Source organism: Vulpes lagopus, chromosome 4 (genome assembly GCF_018345385.1).
Source record: "Vulpes lagopus strain Blue_001 chromosome 4, ASM1834538v1, whole genome shotgun sequence".
Taxonomy (NCBI): domain Eukaryota; kingdom Metazoa; phylum Chordata; class Mammalia; order Carnivora; family Canidae; genus Vulpes; species Vulpes lagopus.
In genome coordinates this window covers 33,203,488-33,230,094 of record NC_054827.1, presented here as the reverse complement: position 1 = coordinate 33,230,094, position 26,607 = coordinate 33,203,488, and the positions used below count along the sequence as shown (strand labels likewise).

The 26,607-nt window shown below is 37.4% G+C and overlaps 1 protein-coding gene across 1 annotated transcript in view; it reads right to left on the bottom strand.

Annotated features, from left to right (window-relative positions):
* ADAM32 (ADAM metallopeptidase domain 32) overlaps positions 1 to 26,607 on the bottom strand; it is a 190,698-nt gene that overhangs the window by 93,582 nt on the left and 70,509 nt on the right. Inside the window, exon 13 of the mRNA XM_041751039.1 lies at positions 15,169 to 15,346. Within this exon, the coding sequence (XP_041606973.1) occupies positions 15,169 to 15,346 (178 nt within the window). The remainder of the gene's footprint in view (positions 1 to 15,168; positions 15,347 to 26,607) is intronic.

The window sequence follows — 26,607 nt, the reverse complement described above, 5'->3', positions numbered from 1 at the left end:
GGACTCACAGAACTCACTGAAAGCTGTTATATTCACAGTTATGGTTTATTATGCAGAAAGGAAGTAAATCAAAATTAGCCAAGAGAAGCAACTAGGACAGAATCCAGGAAAAGCTCATACTCCCTTCACCCCAGGAAATTACCGACACAATACTCTCCCAAACTTGATGGGTGAACTTCCTGGCTTATGCTTTGAGACCAATATTACTGTAATAACCAAATCCAGACACATTACCAAAAGAAGGAAAATTACAGATCAATATCTCTCATAATCATTCAGACTCAATTAATTAATTCATCATATTGACAGGATGAAGAAGAAAAACCATATGACCATAACAATTGATGGAGAAAAAGTTATTTGACAAAATCCAATATTCACTTAATGAATTCTACAAAATATTAGCAAACTAGGAATAGATGGGAACTTCCTAAATTTGATAGCAAACATACAGAGAACACCTACAGCTAATGTCATATATATATGGTGAAAAACTATAAGCTTTCCCTCTGAGATCAGGAACAAGACAAGGATGCTCCCTTTCATCACTCCTTCTCAACACCCTACTGAAAGTCCTAGCTAAGGCAGGACCAAAAAAAAAGAAAGAAAGAAAGAAAAGAAAAAGAAAAAGAAAAAAAAGAAAGAGAGAGAAAAAGAAAAATATACAGGTTGAGAGGAAAGAAAAAAATAAACCTGTTTTTTTTCCATAGATTCTATGATTGATTATATAAAGAAAATCCCAACTGATCGACCAAAAAGCCAACAAAAACAAAAATCTCCTGGACTAATAATTTATTATAGCAAGATTACTGATACAAAGTTAATATACAAAACTTAATTGTTTACCTGTGTACCAACAAGGAAAAATGGGAATTTTAATGAAAAATATGATGCTACTTACATTAGCACCAAAATAATGATGTATTTGGGAATAGTTCTAACAAACTATTATAGAATCCGTATGAGAAATACTAGAAAACTCTGATGAAAAAAAAGTAAAGAAGGCATAAACAAATGGAGAGATATTTCATGTTCATGGATAGGAAGACCCAATATTGTTAAGATGTCAGTTCTTCCCAATTTAATCTAAAGACTTAATGTAATTCCAATAAAAATTCCAGCAAGTTATTTTATAGATATTAAGAAACTGATTCTAAGCTTTATATGGTGATGAAAAACAATGCAGAATAGTCACATAATACTGAAGAGGAGAGAGAGAAGTAAGAGTAAGGAGGGGGAGGAGGAGGAGGGAGGGAGAGGAGGAGGAAGAAAACTAAAGGAATAATAACAACCAACTTCAAAACTTACTGTAAACTATAATGACAGTGTAGTAGTCACAAAATAATGAATAAAAGATCATTGGAACAAAATAAAAATCCCAGAAACAGACTGACACAGATAATAAATCTTTTCCAATGGAGTAAATGCAGTTCAATGGAGAATGGATAGCCTTTCCAATAAATGGTGCTGGAAGAACTGGACATTCACATGGAAAATAATGACACTGACTCCACTTTCCACAAAAAAATAACTCAAAATGGATCATAAACTTAAATGTAACTGCAAAGTTATAAAACTTCTAAGAAGGTAGATTTAAGAGAACAGATCTCACGTAAGGTGCGACCACCCTCTAAAGAGGTAGGAAAGCCTTCAAGAAACAAAAGCCTTACACAGCAAACAGCTTACACTGAGCCCAGCCCCCAGGCAAAAGGTGGTGCAACTTTGCCCAGGCACAGACACCTGAGAATCAGAGCAGCAGACCCTTCCTCCAGACCAGCTGGAAGAGCAGGTGAAAAGCAAGTTTATCAACCAATTAAGACTAGAAAATAGTATATAGAAGTCAAGGCTTTTTTCTTATGATTCATTTATCTTTCAGTTTAAAATATTCCAATTTTCCCCCATCTCTACTAGTTTCTTATTGTATCAACTCTTTTCCTTTAGGTCTTTTTTTTTTAACTTTCATATTTTATAAATACATCCTATAGATATATTCTTCATTTTTTGCTACCTTTCACTGTATTCAATTTTATTTTTGTATACATATAAGTTTTGCTTCCTTTATAACTTTGGAATTTAGTACCATCTAACACACAGGCCAAAATACAATCAGAACAAAGGGGATCACCTTGTTTCATCCACACTGAGATTATATTCTCTTTCTTCCTCCCACCTCCCCTGCCTTTTTTTTTTTTTTGTCTTTGTCTTTGTCTTTTTTCTTTTATGTTCTGGTTCCTAACCACTTTGGAATTGTCTAATGTGTAATTCGTTGGGTCAGAGTTGATATTTTTGACTTTGCTCACTCATACAGCCATTCTGCACTGGACAAAATAACTAGAAGGAAGAATTCACAACAAAAAAAAAGAAACAGAGGTAATACTCTCTGCCACAGAACTAATGGATATGGATTTAAGTAAAATGTCAGCATGGAGTTCAGAATTACAATTATAAAATTACTAGTTAAGCTTTAAAAAGCATAAAAGATTCTAGAGAATCTCTAAGTACAGAAATGAGATATAATCAGGCCAAAATCTAATCGGACCAGACTACTCTGAGATGCAGTCTAAATTGGATGCTCTAACAGCCAGAATAAATGATGCAGAAGAAAGAATAAGTAACACTGAAAACAAGTTGATGGAAAGGAAGGAAGGTGAAGAAAAAAAAAAGACAAAAACAACTAAGAGCTCACAAAGAGAGACTCCAGGAAGTAAGTGATATAAAGAAAAAAAATAACATCTGAATTATTGGAATTCCTGAGGGCATGGAGAGAGAGAGGACCAGAAGGTATATTTGAGCAAATCATACCTTAGAACTTCCCTAATCTGGGAAGGAAATGGGCATTCAAAACCAAGAGGTAGAGAGGACACTTCTCAAATCAATAAAAGTAGATCAACACCCTGACATTTCATGTGAAGCTTGCAAGTTTTAGAGATAAAGAGAACATCTTGAAAGCAGCTCAAGACAAGAGATTCCTTACATAAACGGGGAGAAATATCAGATCAACAGCAGATCTATCCACAGAGACCTGGCAGGCCAGAAAGTGCTAGCATGATATATTCATGGTACTAAATGAAAAAAATAGCAGCAAAGAATACATTATCAAGAAAGGCTGTCATTGAGAATGGGAGGATACTGAGCCACCAGGACAGACAGAAGATGAAAGAGTATGTGACCATCAAGACAACCCTGCAAGAAATATTAAGGGGGATCCTGTAAGCAAAGAGGGAGCCAAGGAAACGGAGACAATCTGCAGAAATGGGACAGTACAGGCAATACAATGGCACTAAATACATATCTTGGGAACGCTGGGATATCAATCCTCGTATCACATAAATTAGATTTTAAACCAGAGACTGTATTAAGAGATGAAGAGGGAAACTATCTCACACTTAAAGGATCTAATCATCAAGAAGATCTAACAATTATATTTTTGCCCCTAACTTGAGAGCAGCCAATTATATCTGCCAATTAATAACCAAAGTAAAGAAACACATAGATAATAATACATTAATATTAGGAGATTTCAACACTCCACTCTCAGCAAGGGACAGATAATCAAAACGAAAGATCAACAAAGAAACAAGGGCTTTTAATGACACATTGGACCAGATGGACTTCACAACAAATTAGGCAATCTGGAAGAAATGGATGCATTCCTGGAAATGTATAAACTACCAAAACTGAAACAGGAAGAAATAGAAAATCTAAACAGATCAATAACAAGCAAAAAAATTGAAGTGGTCATCAAAAAACTCACAAGAAACAAGAGTTCAGGACCAGATGGCTTTCCAGAGGAATTCGACCAAATATTTAAAGAAGAAATAATATCTATTCCACTGAAGCTGCTTCAAATGATAGAAGTGGAAGGAAAACTTCCGAACCTGTTCTATGAGTCCAGCATTACCTATCCCAAAACTAGACAAAAAGGAATTACAGGTCAATATCCATGATGAACATGGATGTCAAAATACTCACCAATATGCTCTAGCCAATAGGATTCAACAGTACATTAAAAGGATTATTTATCATGACTAAGTAGGAATTATTCCTGGGATAAGGGTAGTTCAACATTCATAAATTAATCAACGTGATAGATCATATTAATAAAAGACAATGCATTTGACAAAATACAGCATCCTTTCTTGATTAAAACTCTTCAAAATGTAGAGATAGAGGAAACATATCTCAATATCATAAAATCCATCTATAAAAAGCTCACAGTGAGTATCATTGTCAATGGGGAAAAACTGAGAGTTTTTTCCTAAGGTCAGGAACACGACAGATATGGTCACTCTCACCACTGTTGTTCAACATGGTACTAGAAGTCCTAGCCTTAGCAATCAGACAACAAAAAGAATTAAAAGGAATTCAAATTGCCCAGGAAGAAGTCAAACTCTCCCTCTCTGCAGATGACATGATACTGTATATGGAAAAACCAAAAGACTCTGCCCTAAAACCGCTAGAACTCATATAGCAATTCTGCAATGTGACAGGATACAAAATTGATGCCCAGAAATCAGTGGCACTTCTATACACTAACAGTGAGACTAAAGAAAAATTAATGAATCAATCCCATTTACAACTGCACCCAAACCCATAAAATACCTAGGAGTAAACCTAACCAAAGAGGTAAAGGATCTGTACTCTAAAAACTAAAGAACACTTATAAGAGAAATTGAGGGAGACACAAAGAAATGGAAAAATATTCCATGCTCATGGATTGGAAGAATTAATATTGTGAAAATGTCTATGCTACACATTCAACCTATCAAAATACCATGGCCCTTTTTCACAGAGTTGGAACAAATAATCTTAAGATTTATACAGAACCAGAAAAAGACTCCAAATAGCCAGAGGAATGTTGAAAAAGAAAACCAAAGCTGAGGGCATCACAATGCTTGACTTGAAACTGTATTACAAAGCTATGATCATCAAGACAATATGGTACTGGCACAACAACAAATACATAGATCAATGGAACAGAACAGAGTACCCAGAAATGGGTCCTTAATTCTATGGCACATTAATCACTGACAAAGCAGGAAATAATATCCAATGGAAAAACGACAATCTCTGCAATAAATGGTGCTGGGAAAATTGGACAGTCACATGCAGAAGAATGAAAGTAGACCATTCTCTTACACCATACACAAAGATAAATTCAAAATGGCTGAAAAACCTAAATGTGAGACAGCAATCCATCAAAATCCTAGAGGAGAACACAGGCAACAACCTTTTTGAACTTCACCATCACAACTTCTGGCAAGACACATCTCTAAAGGCAAGGGAAAGAAAAGCAAAAATGAACTATTAGTACTTCATCAAGACAAAAAAAGTTTGGAGGAGGGGCAAGATGGCGGAAGAGTAGGTTCCCAAGTCACCTGTCCCCACCAAACTACCTAGATAACCTTCATTTTTTTTTTAAAGGAGCTCTTCTTTATTTATTATTTATTTATTTATGATAGTCACAGAGAGAGAGAGGCAGAGACACAGGCAGAGGGAGAAGCAGGCTCCATGCACCGGGAGCCCGACGTGGGATTCGATCCTGGGTCTCCAGGATCGCGCCCTGAGCCAAAGGCAGGCGCTAAGCCGCTGCGCCACCCAGGGATCCCACCTAGATAACCTTCAAATCATCCTGAAAATCTACGAATTCGGCCTGAGATGTAAAGAGAGACCAGCTGGAACGCTACAGTGAGAAGAGTTCGCGCTTCTATCGAGGTAGGAAGATAGGAAAAAAAGAAATAAAGAAACAAAAGGCGTCCAAGGGGGAGGGGCCCCACGAGGAGCCGGGCTAAGGTCGGGGTGAGTGTCCCCAGGACAGGAGAGCCCCGTCCCGGAGAAGCAGGAGCTGCACCAATCTTTCCGGGTGGAAAGGTGCCCGCAGGGAGTTGGAGCAAGACCCCAGGAGGGCGGGGATGCCCTCGGGCTCCCTGGAACCCGAACCTGTGCACCCAGGAGAGTGCGCCGAGCTCCATAAAGGGCTGCAGCACGCTTGGCTGGACCCGGAGAAGCTCAGAGGGGCTAGGGCGGAGGCTCGGCGGAGGGGGCTCTACGGCTCCGGGAGCAGCTCGGAGGGGCTCGGGCAGCGGCTCCACGGAGGGGGCTGCGCGGCCGGATCGCGAATCCAACAGTGCAGGTCCCAGAGCACTGGGCGCCGGGACACAGCCCAGGACCCGACCTTCCCCCTGGACAGGCAGAGGCCGGGAGGGCCCAGGACAGCAAGGACGCTCCTGCCCCGAGCTGAGCAGATCAGCGGCCCCGCCCCGGAGCATCCAGGCCCTGCAGACGGAGAGCCCCGGAGTTACTGCGGGGGCTGAATCCAGGGCTCCAGAGCTGGCCCCGCCACTGGGGTTGTTTCTCCTGGGGCCTCATGGGATAAGCAACCCCCACTGGCAGGGGGCAGAGCAGCTCCCCCAAGTACTAACACCTGAAAATCAAAACAGGCCCCTACCCCAGAAGACCAACTAGATGGAGAAGTTCCAGGGGAAGTCAAGGGACTTAAAGTATACAGAATCAAAAGATATTCCCTGTGGTTTTTTTTTTTTTCTTTTCTTTTCTTTCTTTTTTTTTTTCTTTTTGATTTCTGTTTGCTTCCCCCACCCATTTTTTCCCTTTCTTTTTCTTTCTCTTTTTTCTTTTTTTCTTTTTCTCTTTTCTTTCCTTCTTTCGCTCCTCTCTTTTTCTCCTTTTCCCAATACAACTTGTTTTTGGCCACTCTGCACTGAGCAAAATGACTAGAAGGAAAACCTCACCTCAAAAGAAAGAAAGAGAAACAGTCCTCTCTCCCACAGAGTTACAAAATCTGGATTACAATTCAATGTCAGAAAGCCAATTCAGAAGCACTATTATACAGCTACTGGTGGCTCTAGAAAAAGCTACATCCCCTAAGGGGGAAATACATCGCAATACAAGCATCCATCCAGACTCAAGAGACTTCATGACTGCAGAATTTAGATCCAATCAGGCAGAAATTAAAAGTCAATTGAATGAGATACAATCCAAACTAGAAGTCCTAACGACAAAGGTTAACGAGGTAGAAGAACGAGTGAGAGACATAGAAGACAAGTTTATGGCAAAGAGGGAAACTGAGGAAAAAAGAGACAAACAAAAGACCATGAAGATAGATTAAGGGAAATAAACGACAGCCTGAGGAAGAAAAACCTATGTTCAATTGTGGTTCCCGAGGGCGCCAAAAGGGACAGAGGGCCAGAATATGTATTTGAACAAATCATAGCTGAAAACTTTCCTAATCTGGAAAGGGAAACAGACATTCAGATCCAGGAAATAGAGAAATCCCCCCCCTAAAATCAATAAAAACCGTTCAACACCTCAACATTTAAGAGTGAAGCTTGCAAATTCTAAAGATAAAGAGAAGATCCTTAAAGCAGCAAGAGACAAGAAATCCCTGACTGTTATGGGGAGGAGTATTATGGTAACAGCAGACCTCTCCACAGAGACCTGGCAGGCCAGAAAGGGCTGGCAGGATATATTTAGGGTCCTAAGTGAGAAGAACATGCAACCAAGAATACTTTATCCAGCAAGGCTCTCATTCAAAATGGAAGGAGAGATAAAGAGCTTCCAAGACAGGCAGGAACTGAAAGAATATGTGACCTCCAAACCAGCTCTGCAAGAAATTTTAAGGGGGACTCTTAAAATTCCCCTTTAAGAAGTTCAGTGGAACAATCCACAAAAACAAGGATTGAATAGATATCATGATGACACTAAACTCATATCTTTCAATAGTAACTCTGAACGTGAATGGGATTAATGACCCCATCAAAAGGCGCAGGGTTTCAGACTGGATAAAAAAGCAGGACCCATCTATTTGCTGTCTACAAGAGACTCATTTTAGACAGAAGGACACCTACAACCTGAAATTAAAAGGTTGGAGAACCATTTACCATTCAAATGGTCCTCAAAAGAAAGCAGGGGTAGCCATCCTTATATCAGATAAACTAAAATTTATCCCGAAGACTGTAGTGAGAGATGAAGAGGGACATTATATCATACTTAAAGGATCTATCCAACAAGAGGACTTAACAGTCATCAATGTAATGCCCCGAATGTGGGAGCTGCCAAATATTTAAATCAATTAATAACCAAAGTAAAGAAATACTTAGATAATAATACACTTATACTCGGTAACTTCAATCTAGCTCTTTCTACCCTTGATAGGTCTTCTAAGCACAACATCTCCAAAGAAACGAGAGCTTTAAATGATACGCTGGACCAGATGGATTTCACAGATATCTACAGAACTTTACATCCAAACTCAACTGAATACACATTCTTCTCAAGTGCACATGGAGCTTTCTCCAGAATAGACCACATACTGGGTCACAAATCGGGTCTGATCCAATACCAAAAGATTGGGGTCATCCCCTGCATATTTTCAGACCATAATGCCTTGAAATTAGAACTAAATCACAACAAGAAGTTTGGAAGGACCTCAAACACGTGGAGGTTAAGGACCATCCTGCTAAAAGATGAAAGGGTCAACCAGGAAATTAAGGAAGAATTAAAAAGATTCATGAAACTAATGAGAATGAAGATACAACCGTTCAAAATCTTTGGGATGCAGCAAAAGCTACATCCCCTAAGGGGGAAATACATCGCAATACAAGCATCCATTCAAAAACTGGAAAGAACTCAAATACAAAAGCTAATCTTACACCTAAAGGAGCTAGAGAAAAAACAGCAAATAGATCCTACACCCAGCAGAAAAAGAGAGTTAATTAAGATTCGAGCAGAACTCAGTGAAATCAAGACCAGAAGAACTGTGGAACAGATCAACAAAAACAGGAGTTGGTTCTTTGAAAGAATTAATAAGACAGATAAACCATTAGCCAGCCTTATTAAAAAGAAGAGAGAGAAGACTCAAATTAATAAAATCATGAATGAGAAAGGAGAGATCACTACCAACACCAAGGAAATACAAACGACTTTTTAAAAACATATTATGAACAGCTATACACCAATAAATTAGGCAATCTAGAAGAAATGGATGCATTCCTGGAAAGACACAAACTACCAAAACTGGAACAGAAAGAAATAGAAAACCTGAACAGGCCAATAACCAGGGAGGAAATTGAAGCAGTCATCAACAACCTCCCAAGACACAAAAGTCCAGGGCCAGATGGCTCCCCAGGGGAATTCTATCAAACGTTTAAAGAAGAAACCATACCTATTCTACTAAAGCTGTTTGGAAAGATAGAAAGAGATGGAGTACTTCCAAATTCGTTCTATGAGGCCAGCATCACCTTAATTCCGAAACCAGACAAAGACCCACCAAAAAGGAGAATTATAGACCAATATCCCTGATGAACATGGATACAAAAATTCTCAACAAGATACTAGCCAATAGGATCCAACAGTACATTAAGAAAATTATTCACCATGACCAAGTAGGATTTATCCCTGGGACACAGGCTGGTTCAACACTCGTAAAACAATCAATGTGATTCATCATATCAGCAAGAGAAAAACCAAGAACCATACGATCCTTTCATTAGATGCAGAAAAAGCATTTGACAAAATACAGCATCCATTCCGGATGAAAACTCTTCAGAGTGTAGGGATAGAGGGAACATTCCTCAACATCTTAAAAGCCATCTACAAAAAGCCCACAGCAAATATCATTCTCAATGGGGAAGCACTGGGAGCCTTTCCCCTAAGAGCAGGAACAAGACAGGGATGTCCACTCTCACCACTGCTATTCAACATAGTACTGGAAGTCCTCGCCTCAGCAATCAGACAACAAAAAGACATTAAAGGCATTCAAATTGGCAAAGAAGAATTCAAACTCTCCCTCTTCGCCGATGACATGATACTCTACATAGAAAACCCAAAAGCTAGAACTCATACAGCAATTTGGTAGCGTGGCAGGATACAAAATCAATGCCCAGAAATCAATGGCATTTCTATACACTAACAATGAGACTGAAGAAAGAGAAATTAAGGAGTCAATCCCATTTACAATTGCACCCAAAAGCATAAGATACCTAGGAATAAACCTAACCAAAGAGGTAAAGGATCTATATCCTAAAAACTATAGAACACTTCTGAAAGAATTTGAGGAAGACACAAAGAGATGGAAAAATATTACATGCTCATGGATTGGCAGAATTAATATTGTGAAAATGTCAATGTTACCCAGGGCAATTTACACATTTAATGCAATCCCTATCAAAATACCATGGACTTTCTTCAGAGAGTTAGAACAAATTATTTTAAGATTTGTGTGGTATCAGAAAAGACCCCGAATAGCCAGGTCATCAAGACAGTGTGGTACTGGCACAAAAACAGACACATAGATCAATGGAACAGAATAGAGAACCCAGAAGTGGACCCTGAAATGTACGGTCATCTAATATTCGATAAAGGAGGAAAGACTATCCATTGGAAGAAAGACAGTCTCTTCAATAAATGGTGCTGGGAAAATTGGACATCCACATGCAGAAGAATGAAACTAGCCCACTCTCTTTCACCATACACAAGGATAAACTCAAAATGGATGAAAGATCTAAATGTGAGACAAGATTCCATCAAAATCCTCAAGGAGAACACAGGCAACACCCTTTTTGAACTGGGCCACAGTAACTTCTTGCAAGAGACATCCACGAAGGCAAAAGAAACAAAAGCAAAAATGAACTATTGGGACTTCATCAAGATAAGAAGCTTTTGCACAGCAAAGGATACAGTCAACAAAACTCAAAGACAACCTACAGAATGGGAGAAGATATTTGCAAATGACCTATCAGATAAAGGGCTAGTTTCCAAGATCTATAAAGAACTTATTAAAAACACCAAAGAAACAAACAATCCAATCATGAAATGGGCAAAAGACATGAAGAGAAATCTCACAGAGGAAGACATGGACATGGCCAACATGCACATGAGAAAATGCTCTGCATCACTTGCCATCAGGGAAATACAAATCACAACCACAATGAGATACCACCTCACACCAGTGAGAATGGGGAAAATTAACAAGGCAGGAAACCACAAATGTTGGAGAGGATGCGGAGAAAAAGGAACCCTCTTACACTGTTGGTGGGAATGTGAACTGGTGCAGCCACTCTGGAAAACTGTGTGGAGGTTCCTCAAAGAGTTAAAAATAGACCTGCCCTACGACCCAGCAATTGCACTGTTGGGGATTTACCCCAAAGATTCAGATGCAATGGAACACCAGGACACCTGCACCCCGATGTTTCTAGCAGCAGTGTCCACAATAGCCAAACTGTGGAAGGAGCCTCAGTGTCCATCAAAAGATGAATGGGTAAAGAAGATGCGGTTTATGTATACAATGGAATATTACTCAGCCATTAGAAATGACAAATACCCACCATTTGCTTCGACGTGGATGGAACTGGAGGGTATTATGCTGAGTGAAGTAAGTCAATCGGAGAAGGACAAACATTCTTTGGTCTCATTCATTTGGGGAATATAAATAATAGTGAAAGGGAATATAAGGGAAGGGAGAAGAAATGGGTGGGAAATGTCAGAAAGGGAGACAGAGCATAGAGACTCCTAACTCTGGGAGGCGAACTAGGGGTGGTGGAAGGGAAGGAGGATGGGGGGTGGGGGTGAATGGGTGACGGGCACTGGGGGGGGGGCACTTGACAGGATGAGCACTGGGTGTTATTCTGTATGTTGGTAAATTGGACACCAATAAAAAATAAATTTATCAAAACAAAAAGACAAAAAAGTTTTCTGCACAGCAAAGGAAACAGCTCACAGAAGATATTTGCAATGACATATCAGATAAAGAGCTAGTATCCAAGATCTATAAAGAATTTATCACACTCAACACCCAAGAAACAATCCAGTCAAGAAATGGGCAAAAGACATGAACAAACATTTCTTCAAAGAAGATCTACACATGGCCAACAGGCACATGAAAAAATGCTCCACATCACTTGCCATCAGGAAATAACAAATCAAAACCACAATGAGATATCACTTTACACAGGTGAGAATGGTTAAAATTAATATGACAGGAAACAACAAATGACAGCAAGGATGTGGAGAAGGGATGTGCAAGCTGGTATGCCACTCTGGAAAACAGTCTAGAGGTTCCTCAAAGAGTTAAAAATAGAGCTACCTATGACCCAGCAATTGCACTACTGGGTATTTATCCCAAAGATACAGATGTAGTGAAATGATGGGACACCTGCACCTCAATGTTCATAGCAAGAATGTCCACAATAGCCAAACTGTGGAAGGAGCTGAGATAGCTGAAACGTCTTTCAACAGATGAATGGATAAAGAAGATGTATAGAAGTATAGATGTAAAGATGTATAGATGTAAAGAAGATATATATAGAGAGATATATATATGTGAGTGTATATATATATATATCTACATACACACACACACACACACACACATACACACACACACAATGGAATATTAGTCATCAGAAAGGATGAATACCTACCATTTGCTTCAATATGGATGGAACTCTAGGGTATTATGCTAAGTGAAATAAGTCAATCAGAGAAAGACAATAATCATATGATTTCACTCATATGTGGAATATAAGAAATAATATAAAGCACTATAAGGGAAGTAGGGGAAACTGAATGGGGAAAAATTAGAGAGGAAGACAAACTATGAGAGACTCTTAAATCTGGGAAACAAACTGAGGGTTGCTGAAGGGGAGGTGAGTGGGTGGATGGGGTAACTGAGTGACAGGCATTAAGGAGGGCAGTGATGTGATGAGCATTAGGTATTAAAGTACATGTTGGCAAACTGAATTTAAATTTTAAAAATTTAATTTTTTCAAAAGAATTTTTTAAGAAGTACTGAGTAACGGAGCCCTTTCCTACTCATTCTATGAGTTCAGAATTGCCTTGATGCTTAAATCAGAAAATATCTCAAGAAAAAAAACTGATTGCAAATACAATTCCCTTGTGCTGTAATTCCAACAAAATATTAGCAAATTAAATCTAGCAATATATATACAGAATTACCCAAGTGAAGCTAATGTCAGAATGCATGGTTGGGTTAGTATTTAAAAACCAATGAATAAAATACACTCTATTAATTCTTAAAAGGATAAAACTCATTTGATTAGTTCGTAGACACAAAAATAAGACATAGGACAAAATACAACACTAATTCTTGATTTGAGACACTCGTCTATCTAGAAATAGAAAAGAACTTCCTCAACATGAGAAGACCATCTGTTTACCAAAAATGTTTGTCTAACATTATATTTTAGTGGTGAAAGTCAGAAAGCTTTCCCTTCCAAAATAAAAATAAAGATCATTTTCAACATTTCTAATCAACACTAGATCCAAAGTAAATTCACAAAAGTCAATTGTACTTTCTATACCAGCAATATGTAAACTATAGAAAAACTAGATGAATTAAAGAAGAGCTAGAGATATACACCATGTATCATTTGGCAGACTCAATTTTAATAAAAAAAAGTAATTCTCCCCAAATTGATGTATGAATACCACACAATTCCAAAGTCCTTACACTCACATGCTGATTCTCCAATTTATACAGAAATACAAAAATCTCAGAAAAGTAAAACTACCTTGGAAAAATATGCAAAGTTGGATGATTTACACTACCTGTTTTCAAGATTTACTGTGAAAATACATTAATATTTTAAACACATTAAAACAGTAGAGATTTGGCATAAGTATGTTTACATAAATAAACAGAAAAGAATCCAGGGATAGACACAAATATATAGTAATTTATTTTCATATGAATGCTAAGGTGGTACAATGGTGAAAAGACAGTCATTTTAACAAATACTGCTAGAAAAATTTGATATTCAAATGGGACATAATGAACCTCAACAAAATCTTCCTAAACACAAAAATACACTCAAATGGATCACGGACTAAATGCGAGTGATAATTGCAAAACTTCTCATAGAAAACATAGGAGAAAATATTCATGACCCTGAGTAGACACAGATTTCTTAGGACACAAAAAGCATGAAAAAAATGGTCTTCATAAAAAATTTTAAAATGCCTGCTATTCAAAGATGTTAAGCAACCAAATATTATTCAGTCATAAAAAAAACACAATAAAATCCTGACATTTGTGACAATATGGATGGACTTAGAGGGTATAATGCTAAATGAAATACATCAATCAGAGAAAGACAAATACCAAATGATCTCACTCAAATGTGCAATTTGAGAAACAAATTAACAAAAACAACAAAATGACACACAAAAAATAGAGAAAAATATGTTGGTTGCTACAGGGAAGCAGGCAGAGGAATGAAGAAAACAGATTAAAAGGATTAATAGTACACTTATTTTGACGAACATCAAGAAATGCAGAGAACTGTTGAATCATTTTGCTGTGTACCTGAAACTACTATAGCACTGTATGTTAATATATTTTAAAAGAAAGAAATTGAGAGCAAAGGAAGGGAGTGACTGAGGGAGGAACACAGAAAGGGAGGAACAAAGAAAGGAAGGAAGAAGAAAAGACAGGAAGAAGAATTAAGAGGGAGGACTTGTTCTACCAAACGGCAAAACATAATAGAAAGGCACAGTGATTAAAACAGTGTGACATGGATACAAGTATATTCAGACCGATATATGTATCACACCCTAATATTATTTCCACCTACCTTGTAATCAAGGAAATGTATAGTATCTGCAGTATGGCTGCAAATACTGAACTGTCTAAAAGTACCACAACCTGGACCTTTTACATTCACTATATTTTCAGAGCTTCACTACCAAGTGAATAATTAAAATCACCATATGTTCAGACTGTAATATAATAGCCTTCCCTTACCATATTACTGATTCTATTGTGAAATAATACTCTAAAGGTACTTGATGGTTGACTGCCCCATTAATCTCCAATAAAACATTTATAACATTTCCAAAGGTTAAAGCACAGGTTTGGAAAGATCTTATATATTTAGTTTAGAACACAAGAGTTCATTTTAGACTCCTGTTTTTCCCATCAGCAATAATTTCTGGGAGTACATTTTATACTTGTTCAAAATCCTTCAAACTGTTAACTATATAGTATATTCTTATATGTATTTCAAACTTGATGTCACTTAGTATAAATACTCTGCACGATACTCAGTCATTTTTAGATATGTAACATTTATGACAAAGAGATGAGCTTAAACAATAAATTCATTAATTAACTTTCCTATTTATCAGACTTACTTCCTCAGTACCACAGTCACACACTTCACCTTCCTCCACTCTGCCATTGCCACAGATTGATGTTGGAGCTGTCTGCATTTGTGGCTTATTCTGAAGACATTTGGCACCCATATTTGAAATGAAATTTTCAAAGTCACTCAAACTGCAACTGCTAAAAGTCTTCACACCACTTGATCGCCTAGAGATGAATCCATACAATGTCATTGGCAGTACACTTCTGAAAGCACAACTCTATATAAATTAATTTCAAAATGTTAAATTTAATAGGTAACAATAAATGTTTATAACCAGTGCTTGGGGGTCAAAATTATTCATGAGTTGGTCATGTAATTTTAATCACTAGAATACATGACATGTACTCATTCAAATAAAATTAAATACAATTCAATAGTAAAAATCAAACAAGTGATTAGAAAATAGGCACAGACTTGAATAGATAGTTCATTATTTAAAATAATGACCAACAGAAAAATGAAAAGGTGTTCAATATCATCAAGGAATTGCAAATCAAAACCACAATAAGATATCACTGCACACCTGTTATGATGACTATAATCGTTAAAAGAAGATCAGATTTGGCAAGGATATGGAGAAATGAGAATCCTTGGTACACTGTTGGCAGGAATGTAAATTGGGGAATTTTCACTGTGGAAAACAGTAGAAGCATTCTTCACAAAATTAAAATAGAACTACCATATGATCCTGCAATCCTACTTCTGAATATATATCTGAAATAAATAAAATCAGGATCTCAATGAGATATCTGCACTCCCATGTTCATTGCAGCATTACTCACAGCAGCAGAGATATACAAGCAATATAAATGTCCATTAACAGATGAATGGATTTTTAAAATATGGTATATACATGCAATGAATATTATTCAGCCTTAAAAAAAGGTAATCCTGCCATATGCAACAACATGGATGAACAATGAGGACATTATGCTAAGTGAAATAAGCCAGTTAACAGGGGACAAATACTGCATGATCTCACATATATATCTCAGATGGTCAAACTCATGGATGCAGAATTTGCACCATGTACAATGGTGGTTGCCAGGGGCTAGGAGTAGGTAGAAATGGGGAGTTATTCAATGGGCATAAAGCTTCAGTTATTCAATATGAGTACACTTTAGAAATCTGCTGTACAACATAGTAACTATAGTTAACAATCATGTATTGCATATTTAAAATTTTAAGAGAATTCCTATTACCTGCTCCTACCACAATAAAAAAAATAAGAATAGATAACTTTATCCTTATATGCATTACAAACTACATATACCTAAGAGAAAATTTTATTTCTGGGCATGAGTGTAAGTAAATTATTGTGTATAGAGAAAAATATTTACATATGTATAAAATGCCTTTTGCCTAGAAATGGAGAAAATGCTGTATCTATTTATGTCAACTCTCAGATATAGATCAACAATTCTTCAAATTTCTCTTCTATTCCCTCAGTCTTTCCCCTGATCATTATAAAATTAAGAATCAAAAAAAAATAAATAAATAAATAAATAAATAAATAAATAAATAAAAATAAAAAAATTAAAAAAAAAAGAATCACTCCCTTTGAAAGTTTGAATCTTTTCTATTTCAATGTGTTTTCAGTATTTGTTCACAGGTTTGTACTATATATATATATATATAATGTACTATATATACTATATATATATACTATATATATACTACATATTATATGATAGATGATTCATTAAGTAGTGTTTGAGGCAGGAACTTTATCATCTTTATTGTTGATATTACTTATTACAAGCACAGTACTTAGCAAACAATTTTTTATTGATTCTTCATAATAACAAAAAACTTTAAAGATTTATTTATTTATTCATGAGAGACAGAGAGAGAGAGAGGCAGAGACATAGGCAGAAGGAGATGTAGACTCCTCATAGGGACTCCGATGTGAGACTTGATCCCGGATCCTGGGATCAGGCCCTGAACCGAAGGTAAATAAATGCTCAACCGCTAAGCCACCCAGTGGTTTTTTTTAACCCAGTGGATACTGTACTTAGTCCTGAGCTTTTTCACAGATCTCAGAGAAATGGTATATTAATCAGCATTTTATATCATTATGTCCACATACCACTAATAAAGATAACTTCACAGAATATTTCCCTGAGTTACTTTTAATATGTAGTAAAAGTCTATCAGACAAGGAGGAAATTGACATTTATTGAGCACCTATTATTAGCCAGATATTTTATATACTTGAAAATTTAATCCTCACTACACATCAGGGATGTATAGTCACCAACTTTCTCTAGAAATTGAGCTCAAGTTCAGAAAAGCTAAAACCTCACAAAATTCATTCAGTTTGTAAATCAGCAGGATCAGCATTCACACACAGTTGTTTAAGACTACAAGTTCAGGTATTTTTTACCCCAAAATTCTTCTTTGAATATTACATAGTAAAATATTTACTATTAAATATTAATATATTTTTTACTATAAACCATAAGCTTTGATCATCTTAAAAACGAAATTGAAAGGTGTGGAAAATTTTAATTGAAAACTGTATTTTGGCTCTGGAAATGATTTTTAGTCAACTACATGTAATCTCTTTTTGCTCCCTAAAGCAGCAGTTCTTAAGAACACGTGTTCCCAAAGATTACTTGTAATTAGTTATATGGAGGTTTTTTTCCATTTATTTTGTTGCAATTTTACACTTTGAATTCTAATGCTATATTAGCTTGGTTCCCAAATTGTTTTATAAAAGCTTACCCAGCCTAAGTTCTGGGTTCAGAGACGGAAAAATTAAGTGATAGAAAAAAGTAAAGGTATTTTCCCATTGGAAATGGAAAATGCTCTCTACCATTTTTTTTTTTTAGGTTAAGCCTAGCACTTGACAGCATTTTGAAAAAAAGTTTATCTTCTCCACTACTTCATTTTCCATTTTCCTTTCAGAGCCTTTCTCTCTTCTACATTTTCCCCCCTAAATTCCATGTTCTCATTATTCTTGTTATCTCTTCCTAGGTTTTCCCTACTCCTTAAATAAGAGATAACAGCACAATGATAAATAACTTTGATGTAACTTTATTATTTACGTCCTCACAAATAATGTATAATGTACAATGTAGCTATCATGATCTCATTTTTTCAGATGAGAAAACTAAGAGAAAAAGTAACAAACAAGTGGAAGATTCTAAAGTCCATGTTCCCCTCAATGTATTTCATTCTGAAAAATAGTATATCTTCCTCTTTAAGAAAAAAAGAGAGAGATTTTATTTATTTATTCATGAGACAGAGAGAGAGAGAGGCAGGGACATAGGCAGGAGAAGCAGGCTCCCTGCAGGGAGCCTGATGCCAGACTCAATCCTGGGACCCCAGGATCATGCCCTGAGCCAAAAGCAGACAGTCAACCACTGAGCCACCCAGGAGTCCCGTATACCCTCTTTTTCAATCAAACTTCCATACTTTAATGAAATTGGTTTTAGCAAGGAATGAAAAAAGCAATATTAATAAAATAATTCAATTTCATTAAATAACTGATAACCTCATGTTCCTTCCAAATATTTTTGCCTTGTTGTAAAATGATGCAACCAGACAGGAGAGCAAATCTTGCCTTGAGTTTTCCCTAGCTTTCTACATTAATAGCTCTTGCCATGTTCTATGCCCCTTTCCTCTATCCACTTTTGAATTCATTTGTGTGTGCAGACTATCCTAAAAGTGAGAGTTTAAGACACAAGCAACCCACATTTAAAAAGCAGATATAAATTAAAGCATCAAAATAATATACTGTAGGATTGCTGAATTATTAGAATTTTGTTCAAATGTATGCTAATGTTCTCTTGCTACATGCTACAAGTTAGTTCTAATGATTAACTGTCTTCTATACGAAGTCAGTATGGAGGGACACCTGAGTGGCTCAGCAGTTAAGCACCTGCCTTCAGCCCAGGGCGTGATCCTGGAGTCCCAGGATCAAGTCCCAAATCAAGCTCCCTGCATGGAGCCTGCTTCTCTCCCTGCCTATGTCTCTGCCTCTCTCTCTTTCTGTGTCTCTCATGAATAAATAAATAAAATCTTAAAAAGAAAAAAAAAAGCATCAGTATGGAATACAGAAAATAACAAAGCTCTGGGTTAGAAAAATTTGTTAACTAGTACCAACACTGTGACTTAGGAGGTTTTAAATGAAGTTATTTAACTCTCAGTTTTCTCATCTACAAAACAGGGATAACAATACCTATCCACTTCATAGGACTGTTGTGAGGATTAAATATTTTTTTAAAAGAGCCTAATTGAACTCTCTCTAGCTTATTTTAGGTGCCCAATAAATCATCGGTAACATTACTGACAACAGGTGAGGTTTGGCCATTAACTAACTATATATCCAATATAGAGTCATTTAGGCTTACTGTACTCCAGAGACTTTAAAAGACACACACATTAAATGGAAATAATAATATTTTCTTACCTACAGGCATCCTTTAAAAATTACATAAAATCATGTATGAGATATATTGTGGAAATACAAAATTTTGTAAAAGTAAGGTAACGCTTCCCCCTATACACAAGAGTTTTATAAGAAATTAAGAATATGTATAAAACATTTTAAATATTATAAAGCACCAGACAAATCTAAAAGTTTATTAACACAGATTCTAAAGCCAGAATGCCTGGGTTCAAAATTCAGGTTTACTACAAACTCGCTACCTGATCATTGATAATTATCTTTTGTGTAACAATTTCTAATCTATACAAATGGAAATTATGAGACTTCCATACAGAGATATTGTGAAAGTCAAGTGAGTTAATACATGAAATTGTTTGGGAAGAATTCTAACACATAGTAAATATAAGGTATATATGATATTATTTTTTTCCATTTGTTTTTATTGAACTTTGATTGGCCAACATATAGTATAACACCCAGTGCTTATACCATCAAGTACCCTCCTCAGTGATTGTCACCCAGTTACCCAATCCTCCACGAACCTCCCCTTCCACAACCCATTGTTCGTTTTCCCAGAGTTAGGAGTCTTTCATGGTTTGTCTCCCTAATTTTTCCAACTCAGTCCCCTCCTTTCCCTTATAATCCATTTCACTATTTCTTATATACCCATATGAGTGAAACCACATGATGATTGTCCTTCTCTGGTTGACTTACTTCACTCAGCATAATACCCTCCAGTTCCATCCATGTTGAAGCAAATCGTGGGTATTCATCCTTTCTGATGGCTGAGTAATATTTCAGTGTGTGTGTGTGTGTGTGTGTGTGTGTGTGTGTGTATCACATCTTCTTTATCCATTCATCTGTCAAAGGACACTGTGGCTCCTTCCACAGTTTGGCTATTGTGGACATTGCTGCTATGAACATTGGGGTGCAGGTGTCCTGGCCTTCCACTACATCTGTATCTTTGGGGTAAAAATACCCACTGGCACAATTGCTAGGTCATAGGGTAGCTCTATTTTTAACTCTTTGAGGAACCTCCACACAGTTTTCCAGAGTGGCTGCACCATTTTACATTCCCACCAACAGTGCAAGAGGGTCCCCCTTTCTCCACATCCTCTCCAACGTTTGTTGTTTCTTGTCTTGTTAATTTTCACCATTCTCACTGGTGTGAGGTGGTATCTCATTGTGGCTTTGATTGTATTTCCCTAACAGCAAGTGATGTAAGGCATTTTCTCATGTGCTTGTTGGCCATGTCTATGTCTTCTTTAGTGAAATTTCTATTCATGTCTTTTGCCCATTTCATGATTGGATTGTTTGTTTCTTTGCTGATGAGTTTAATAAGTTCTTTATAAATCTAGGATACTAGCCCTTTATCTGATATGTCATTTGCAAATATCTTCACCCATTCTGTAAGTTATCTTTTGGTTTTGTTGACTGTTTATTTTGCTGTGCAGAAGCTTTTTATCCTGATTAAGACCCAATAGTTCATTTTTGCTGTTCTTTCCCTTGCCTTCATGATGTATTTTGCATGAAGTTACTGTGGCCAAGTTCAAAAAGGTTGTTGCCTGTGTTCTCTAGGATTTTGATGGATTCTTGTCTAACATTTAAATCTTTCATCCATTTTGAGTTTATCTTTGTGTATGGTGTAAGAGAATGATCTAGTTTCATTCTTCTACATGTGGCTGTATAATTTTCCCAACACCATTTATTGAAGAGACTTTCTTTTTTCTAGTGGATAGTCTTTCCTGCTTTGTCAAATATTAGCTGACCATATAGTTGAGGGCCCATTTCTGGTTCTCTGTTCCACTGATCTATGTGTCTATTTTTGTGCCAGTACCACACTGTCCTGATGATTACTGCCTTGTAATACAGCTTAAAACCTGGCATTGTGATGCCCCCAGCATTGGTTTTCTATTTCAACACTCCTCTGGCTATTTGTGGTCTTTTCTGATTCCATACAAAACTTAAGATTATTTGTTCCAATTTTTTGAAGAAGGTCCATGGTATTTTGATAGGGCTTGCACTGAATGTGTAAATTGCCCTGGGTAGCACTGACATTTTCACAGTATTTATTCTTTCAATCCATAAGCAGGGAATGTTTTCCCATCTCTTTGTGTCTTCCTCAATTTCTTTCAGAAGTGTTCTGCAGTTTTTATTCCTAGGTATCTTATGCTTTGGGGTGCAATTGTAAATGGGATTGACTCCTTAATTTCTCTTTCTTCAGTCTCATTTTTAGTATACAGAAATGCCACTGATTTCTGGGCATTGATTTTGTCCTGCCACATTGCGGAATTGCTGAATGAGTTCTAGCAATCTTCAGGTAGAATATTTTGGATTTTCTATATACAGTATTACATCATCTGTGAAGAGGGAGGGTTTCATTTTCAGGCTGGAGGTGTCCTTAGGTCTAAAATGAGTCCCTTATAGACAGCATATAGATGGGTCTTGCTCTTTTATCCAGTCTGATACTCTGGGGCTTTTGATGAGATCATTTGGCCCATTCGTGTTCAGAGCAACTATTGAAACATATGAATTTTGTGTCACTGTATTACCAATTCATTCCGTTTTGTGGATTGTTTCTTTGCACTCCCTCTTTCTTTTATAGAGTCCCCCTTAATCTTTCTTGAAGAGCCAGTTTGGTGGTCACATATTCTTTCAGTTTCTGCCTGTCCTGGAAGCTCTTTATCTCTCCTTTGTTCTGAATGACAGCCTTGCTGGATAAAGTATTCTTGGCTGCAGTTTCTTTTCATTTATATCATGTATAAATCATGCCATTCTGTATATATCATGCCATTCCTTCTGGCCTGCCATGTCTCTGTGGAGAGGTCTGCTGTTAATCTGATATTTCTCCCCATATATGTTAATAATCTCTTGTCTCATGCTGCTTTAAGAATTTTCTCTTTATCTTTGAAATTTGCAAGTTTCACTACTAAATGTCAAGGTGTTGAACAGTTTTTATTTTTTTGGGGGGGGGTCCTCTCTATCTTTTGGATCTGAATGCCTGTTTCCTTCCCCAGATTTGGGAAGTTCTCAGCTATGATTTGCTCAATTATACTTTGTGGTTCTCTCTCTCTCTCTCTCTCTCTCTCTCTCAGCTTCTTCTGGAATCCCAATCATATATTCTTCCTTCTCAAGTTATCATTTATTTCCCTAAGCCTTTCCTCATGAACTCTTAATTGTGTTTCTCTTTTTTCCTGTTTCCTTCTGTACTATCAACACGTCTTCTATGTCACTCTTCTACTTCATTAACCCTAGCAGTTAGAACATCCAGATTGGATTGCATCTCATTTAATCTATTTTTAATTTCAGTCTGATTAATCTCAATTCTGCAGTAACAAAGTGTTTAGAGTCTTTTATGCTTTTTTCCAGAGCCACCAGTAGCTTTATAATTGTACATCTGAATTTAATTTCTGACATTGTATTTAAATCCAAATTCTGACATTGTATTTAAATCCAAATTCTATAACTCTGTCAGAGACCAGAAAATAAAAGAAAGAGAATAGATCAAAATAAAACAAAAGGACCACTAAAGTAAAAAACAAATTTTGAAACAAAGTAGTGAAAATAAAAAAAGTGAGAAACCAAAAATAAAGAAAAGAGCAAAAAGTAAAAGAGGAAAAAGAGAAAAAAATAAAGTGGGAGGGATGGTGGTGGTGAGGAAGTGGTAGTGGAGAGAGAATGTGGTCTAAATGAGGTGTCCTAGAGGGTGATCCTCTTGGTTCTGCGTATATTTTGTTCTGTATGTTAGAAGGTGCTCAATCCCAAATTGATATAAACCAGCAATACTTATAGAAAGCCCCAACATTGACTACCAAAACATGTAAACAAGAGGGGGGCAGAATGGGAAGAGAGACTATAATCTAACAGAATAAACCAACATGGTGTTCCACTTTGTTCTGGGTGTATGTTGGTCATGTTTTAGAAGGTACTAACTTCCACCATTGTAATACAAAATGAGGCAGAAAAAAACAAAAACCCATGTCTCATATATCTACCAAAATTAAACTGAATATGTTGAAAGGAATCCAGAAGTGAAAAGTATATCTAAGACATGTAATTGTACAAATATGAAAGTCAAAAAGGAAAAAAACCTTAAAAAATGAAGAGCTGGTAAAATATATTGTAGTTAAGGTGAGAAGAGAAAAAATATTGGAAATTTTTAGTCTGATAAAAAAAAAAACAAGTTGTAATGGAAAAAGGAAAAAAAAAAAGGATGCTCTAGTTCTATATACTAATTTCCCTCAGTCCCGGAGTTTCCAGCTCTGCTTGGTCAATAAACTTGTTCTTCCCCTGTTCTTCCAGCTGGTCTTCTGGGGGAGGGGCCTGCTGTCCTGATTCTCAGTTGTCTGTGCCTGGGTGGGGATGCCCTGCCCCTTGCCAGGTGCCAGGCTTAATATGAGCTGTTCATCCCATGAGTCCTTTGTTCCCTAAAGGCCCCACCTCACCCATTCACAAGGTGAAACAAAGAGGAAAAACAAATCTGGCAGCGGCCAGATCTCCAGCTCTAGAGTCGAGGTCCCCGTGAGTTAACTAACCGCAGCTCCCAGTTCACACTGACCTAGATGCTCCCAGGGGCAGGTGCTGGTGCACTGATCTGCACAGCTTGAGGGGGCGCACCCAGCAGCAGGAGAGTTCTCACTTTCCTGTGCCCTCCCCACTTCCACCTGTCCCAGGGGCAATGCAGGATTGCCAGATGTGCTCCATCTCTTAACCAATACTGGACCTCAGTTTGTGGTTAGCTTCCCCTTGGGGCCCCTCCTCTTATACTGACTCTGGGAATCTTGAGGCTTCACTGCCCCTCCTCTGATACTGCCCAATTTCCCTGCTAAGCACTTTTCTGTCAGGGAAAGCTCCAGTGCAGATTTTTAAAGCTCCCGTTTCTCCAGGGCTGAGTTTTCCTGCCCCAAAGGCTTTCCCAACTCTGCTTTAGCCCAGCTAGTCACGTTTCCCCTCCTCCACTTTATTCTTTTTTTTCTTTTTCTGCCTTCCTACCTTGTTAGAAGTGAAAACTTTTCTCTCTGTAGCATTCCAGCTGTTTTCTCTTTAAATCTCAGGTCAAATTTGTAGGTGTTCAGGATGTTTCGAAAATTATCTAGGTAAGTTAGTGGGATCAGGTGAGTTGAAGACTCCTACCCTTCTGCTATCTTGTCCCTCCCTCCCTATATATGATATTCTTATTATCATTAGTAGTGGATTCTGGGTGACCTACATGAAATATTTCATAGCATATTTGAAAATAACTGGCCAAATGGACAATAGTCACAGTTTTTTGTTTTTTGTTTTTTTCTTTTTTTGTCCCACACGGCCGCGCCCTTTCGGAGGAGGGCGAACAGCTAGTGTGGGTCCCAGGCTCAAGGCATAGGAGTCCTCCCCTCTGGGACTGAGCCTGTTAAAGAACCTAGAGTGGAGGAAGGCGGTGACCGCTTGCCTTTGGGGCATTCGGGGGGTGCGCCTGGGGCTTGGGGCGCACCGTTCTGGGGAAAACGGAAAACTTCAGCGCTGTCCCTGGGCAGAGATGGCTTTGGAGAGCCTGGGATCAGTAGAAGTGTGGGCGCCATGGGGTGGAACCTGGGCCCCCCACCCCATTTGAATTCTCAAATTCTTCATATATCTATATAAATTGTATATTTGATTTAATAAACATTATAACATATACTTTATTATATATTTAACTTAATAAAACTATATCTTATGTGTGTAAACATGTATATACATATAAAATATTGTTTTATATATACATTTAGATCTAATTTGTAATGAAATATGTATTTATATAAATATGTATGTTAGAGTTTGAGCTGTATGAAAAGAGCATATTTTCAAAAATTAATGCCTAATTTTCACTTTTGACTTTTCATTTTTCTTCAATTATGAATAGGTCACACTTAACACAGTCTTTTTGATGTGGTAAACAAAAGCAAAAGAAACAAATTAAACAAATTAAAAAACAAATTAACAAATTAAAATCTTACAGCTTGCAGCCCACTGATAGATCCCTGAAACATGCAGAGCATGATCTTCTTCAAGGAACTTGTGGCTGCCTTATTACCTTTATGTTCAAAAGCAACCTTATCTCCAGATCCCTTGGAGAATTGCGCTATCCCTCACCCTCACTAATTAAAAAGTTTACAATCCGTCACTCCTCACAATCCCAATATGGCTGTTTCTGCCCACAGGTCCTGTCCCATGAATAGGGAAGGGGTTTGGAAATAGATAGGAGGCCTCTGACTCCCCTTCTCAGGCTCTGGGACTATTCCTGACAGGTGGTAATGCTGACACAGAGCTGCACAAGAGATAAGGTGACAAACCAAGATGGCACAAGGATCTCAAGGCCAAAAGCTCCCCAATCAGTTCTCAATAAAAGACCCACTAAAAGTCCTCAATGGCAACCCATTCAGGATCCTTCTGAGTCTAGAGAGCTTTTTCTTTCCTTTCTGTTCTCTTAATAAACTTTCAGTTCACTTCACCCTTTTGTGTCTGCAAGATTCATTCTTCAACTCCATGAGATAAGAACCCTGCAATCGTGTGACATCTTCGCACAAATAGAAAAATGTAGAACACTACATAAACCTGAGGGCAGGAGTTAAGATGGCAGAGGAGTAGGGGTCCCTAAGCTTGCCTCATCCCTCAAACACAGCTAAATTATCAAATTCAGAACACCAAGAAATAAATCTGAGGTCTGACAGAACAAAACTGCAAGTCTACAAGTAGAAAAGCAACCACCTTTGGAAGATAGGAGGTACAGAGAGTTGATGTGGGGGAAGATAATAATTGTGGGTACTGCAGAGGGGAGATAGTCCTGCTTGCAGGAACTACTACAAAAAATTATAAGCAGTAGAGCACAAAATCTGAAATTTGAGATGTTTACCATTTCCAAAGTTGTGCCTGGCTTAAAGGTGCTTAGACGGAGAAGTAGGGCAGAAACCCAGGAGTGGACAGCGTGGTCTAAGGATTCATTCCCTGGGTTATAAGAACAGGTGGCATGGGTGTGCTACACTATTTTCAGGCATAGGAGCAGGGTCTCTGGCA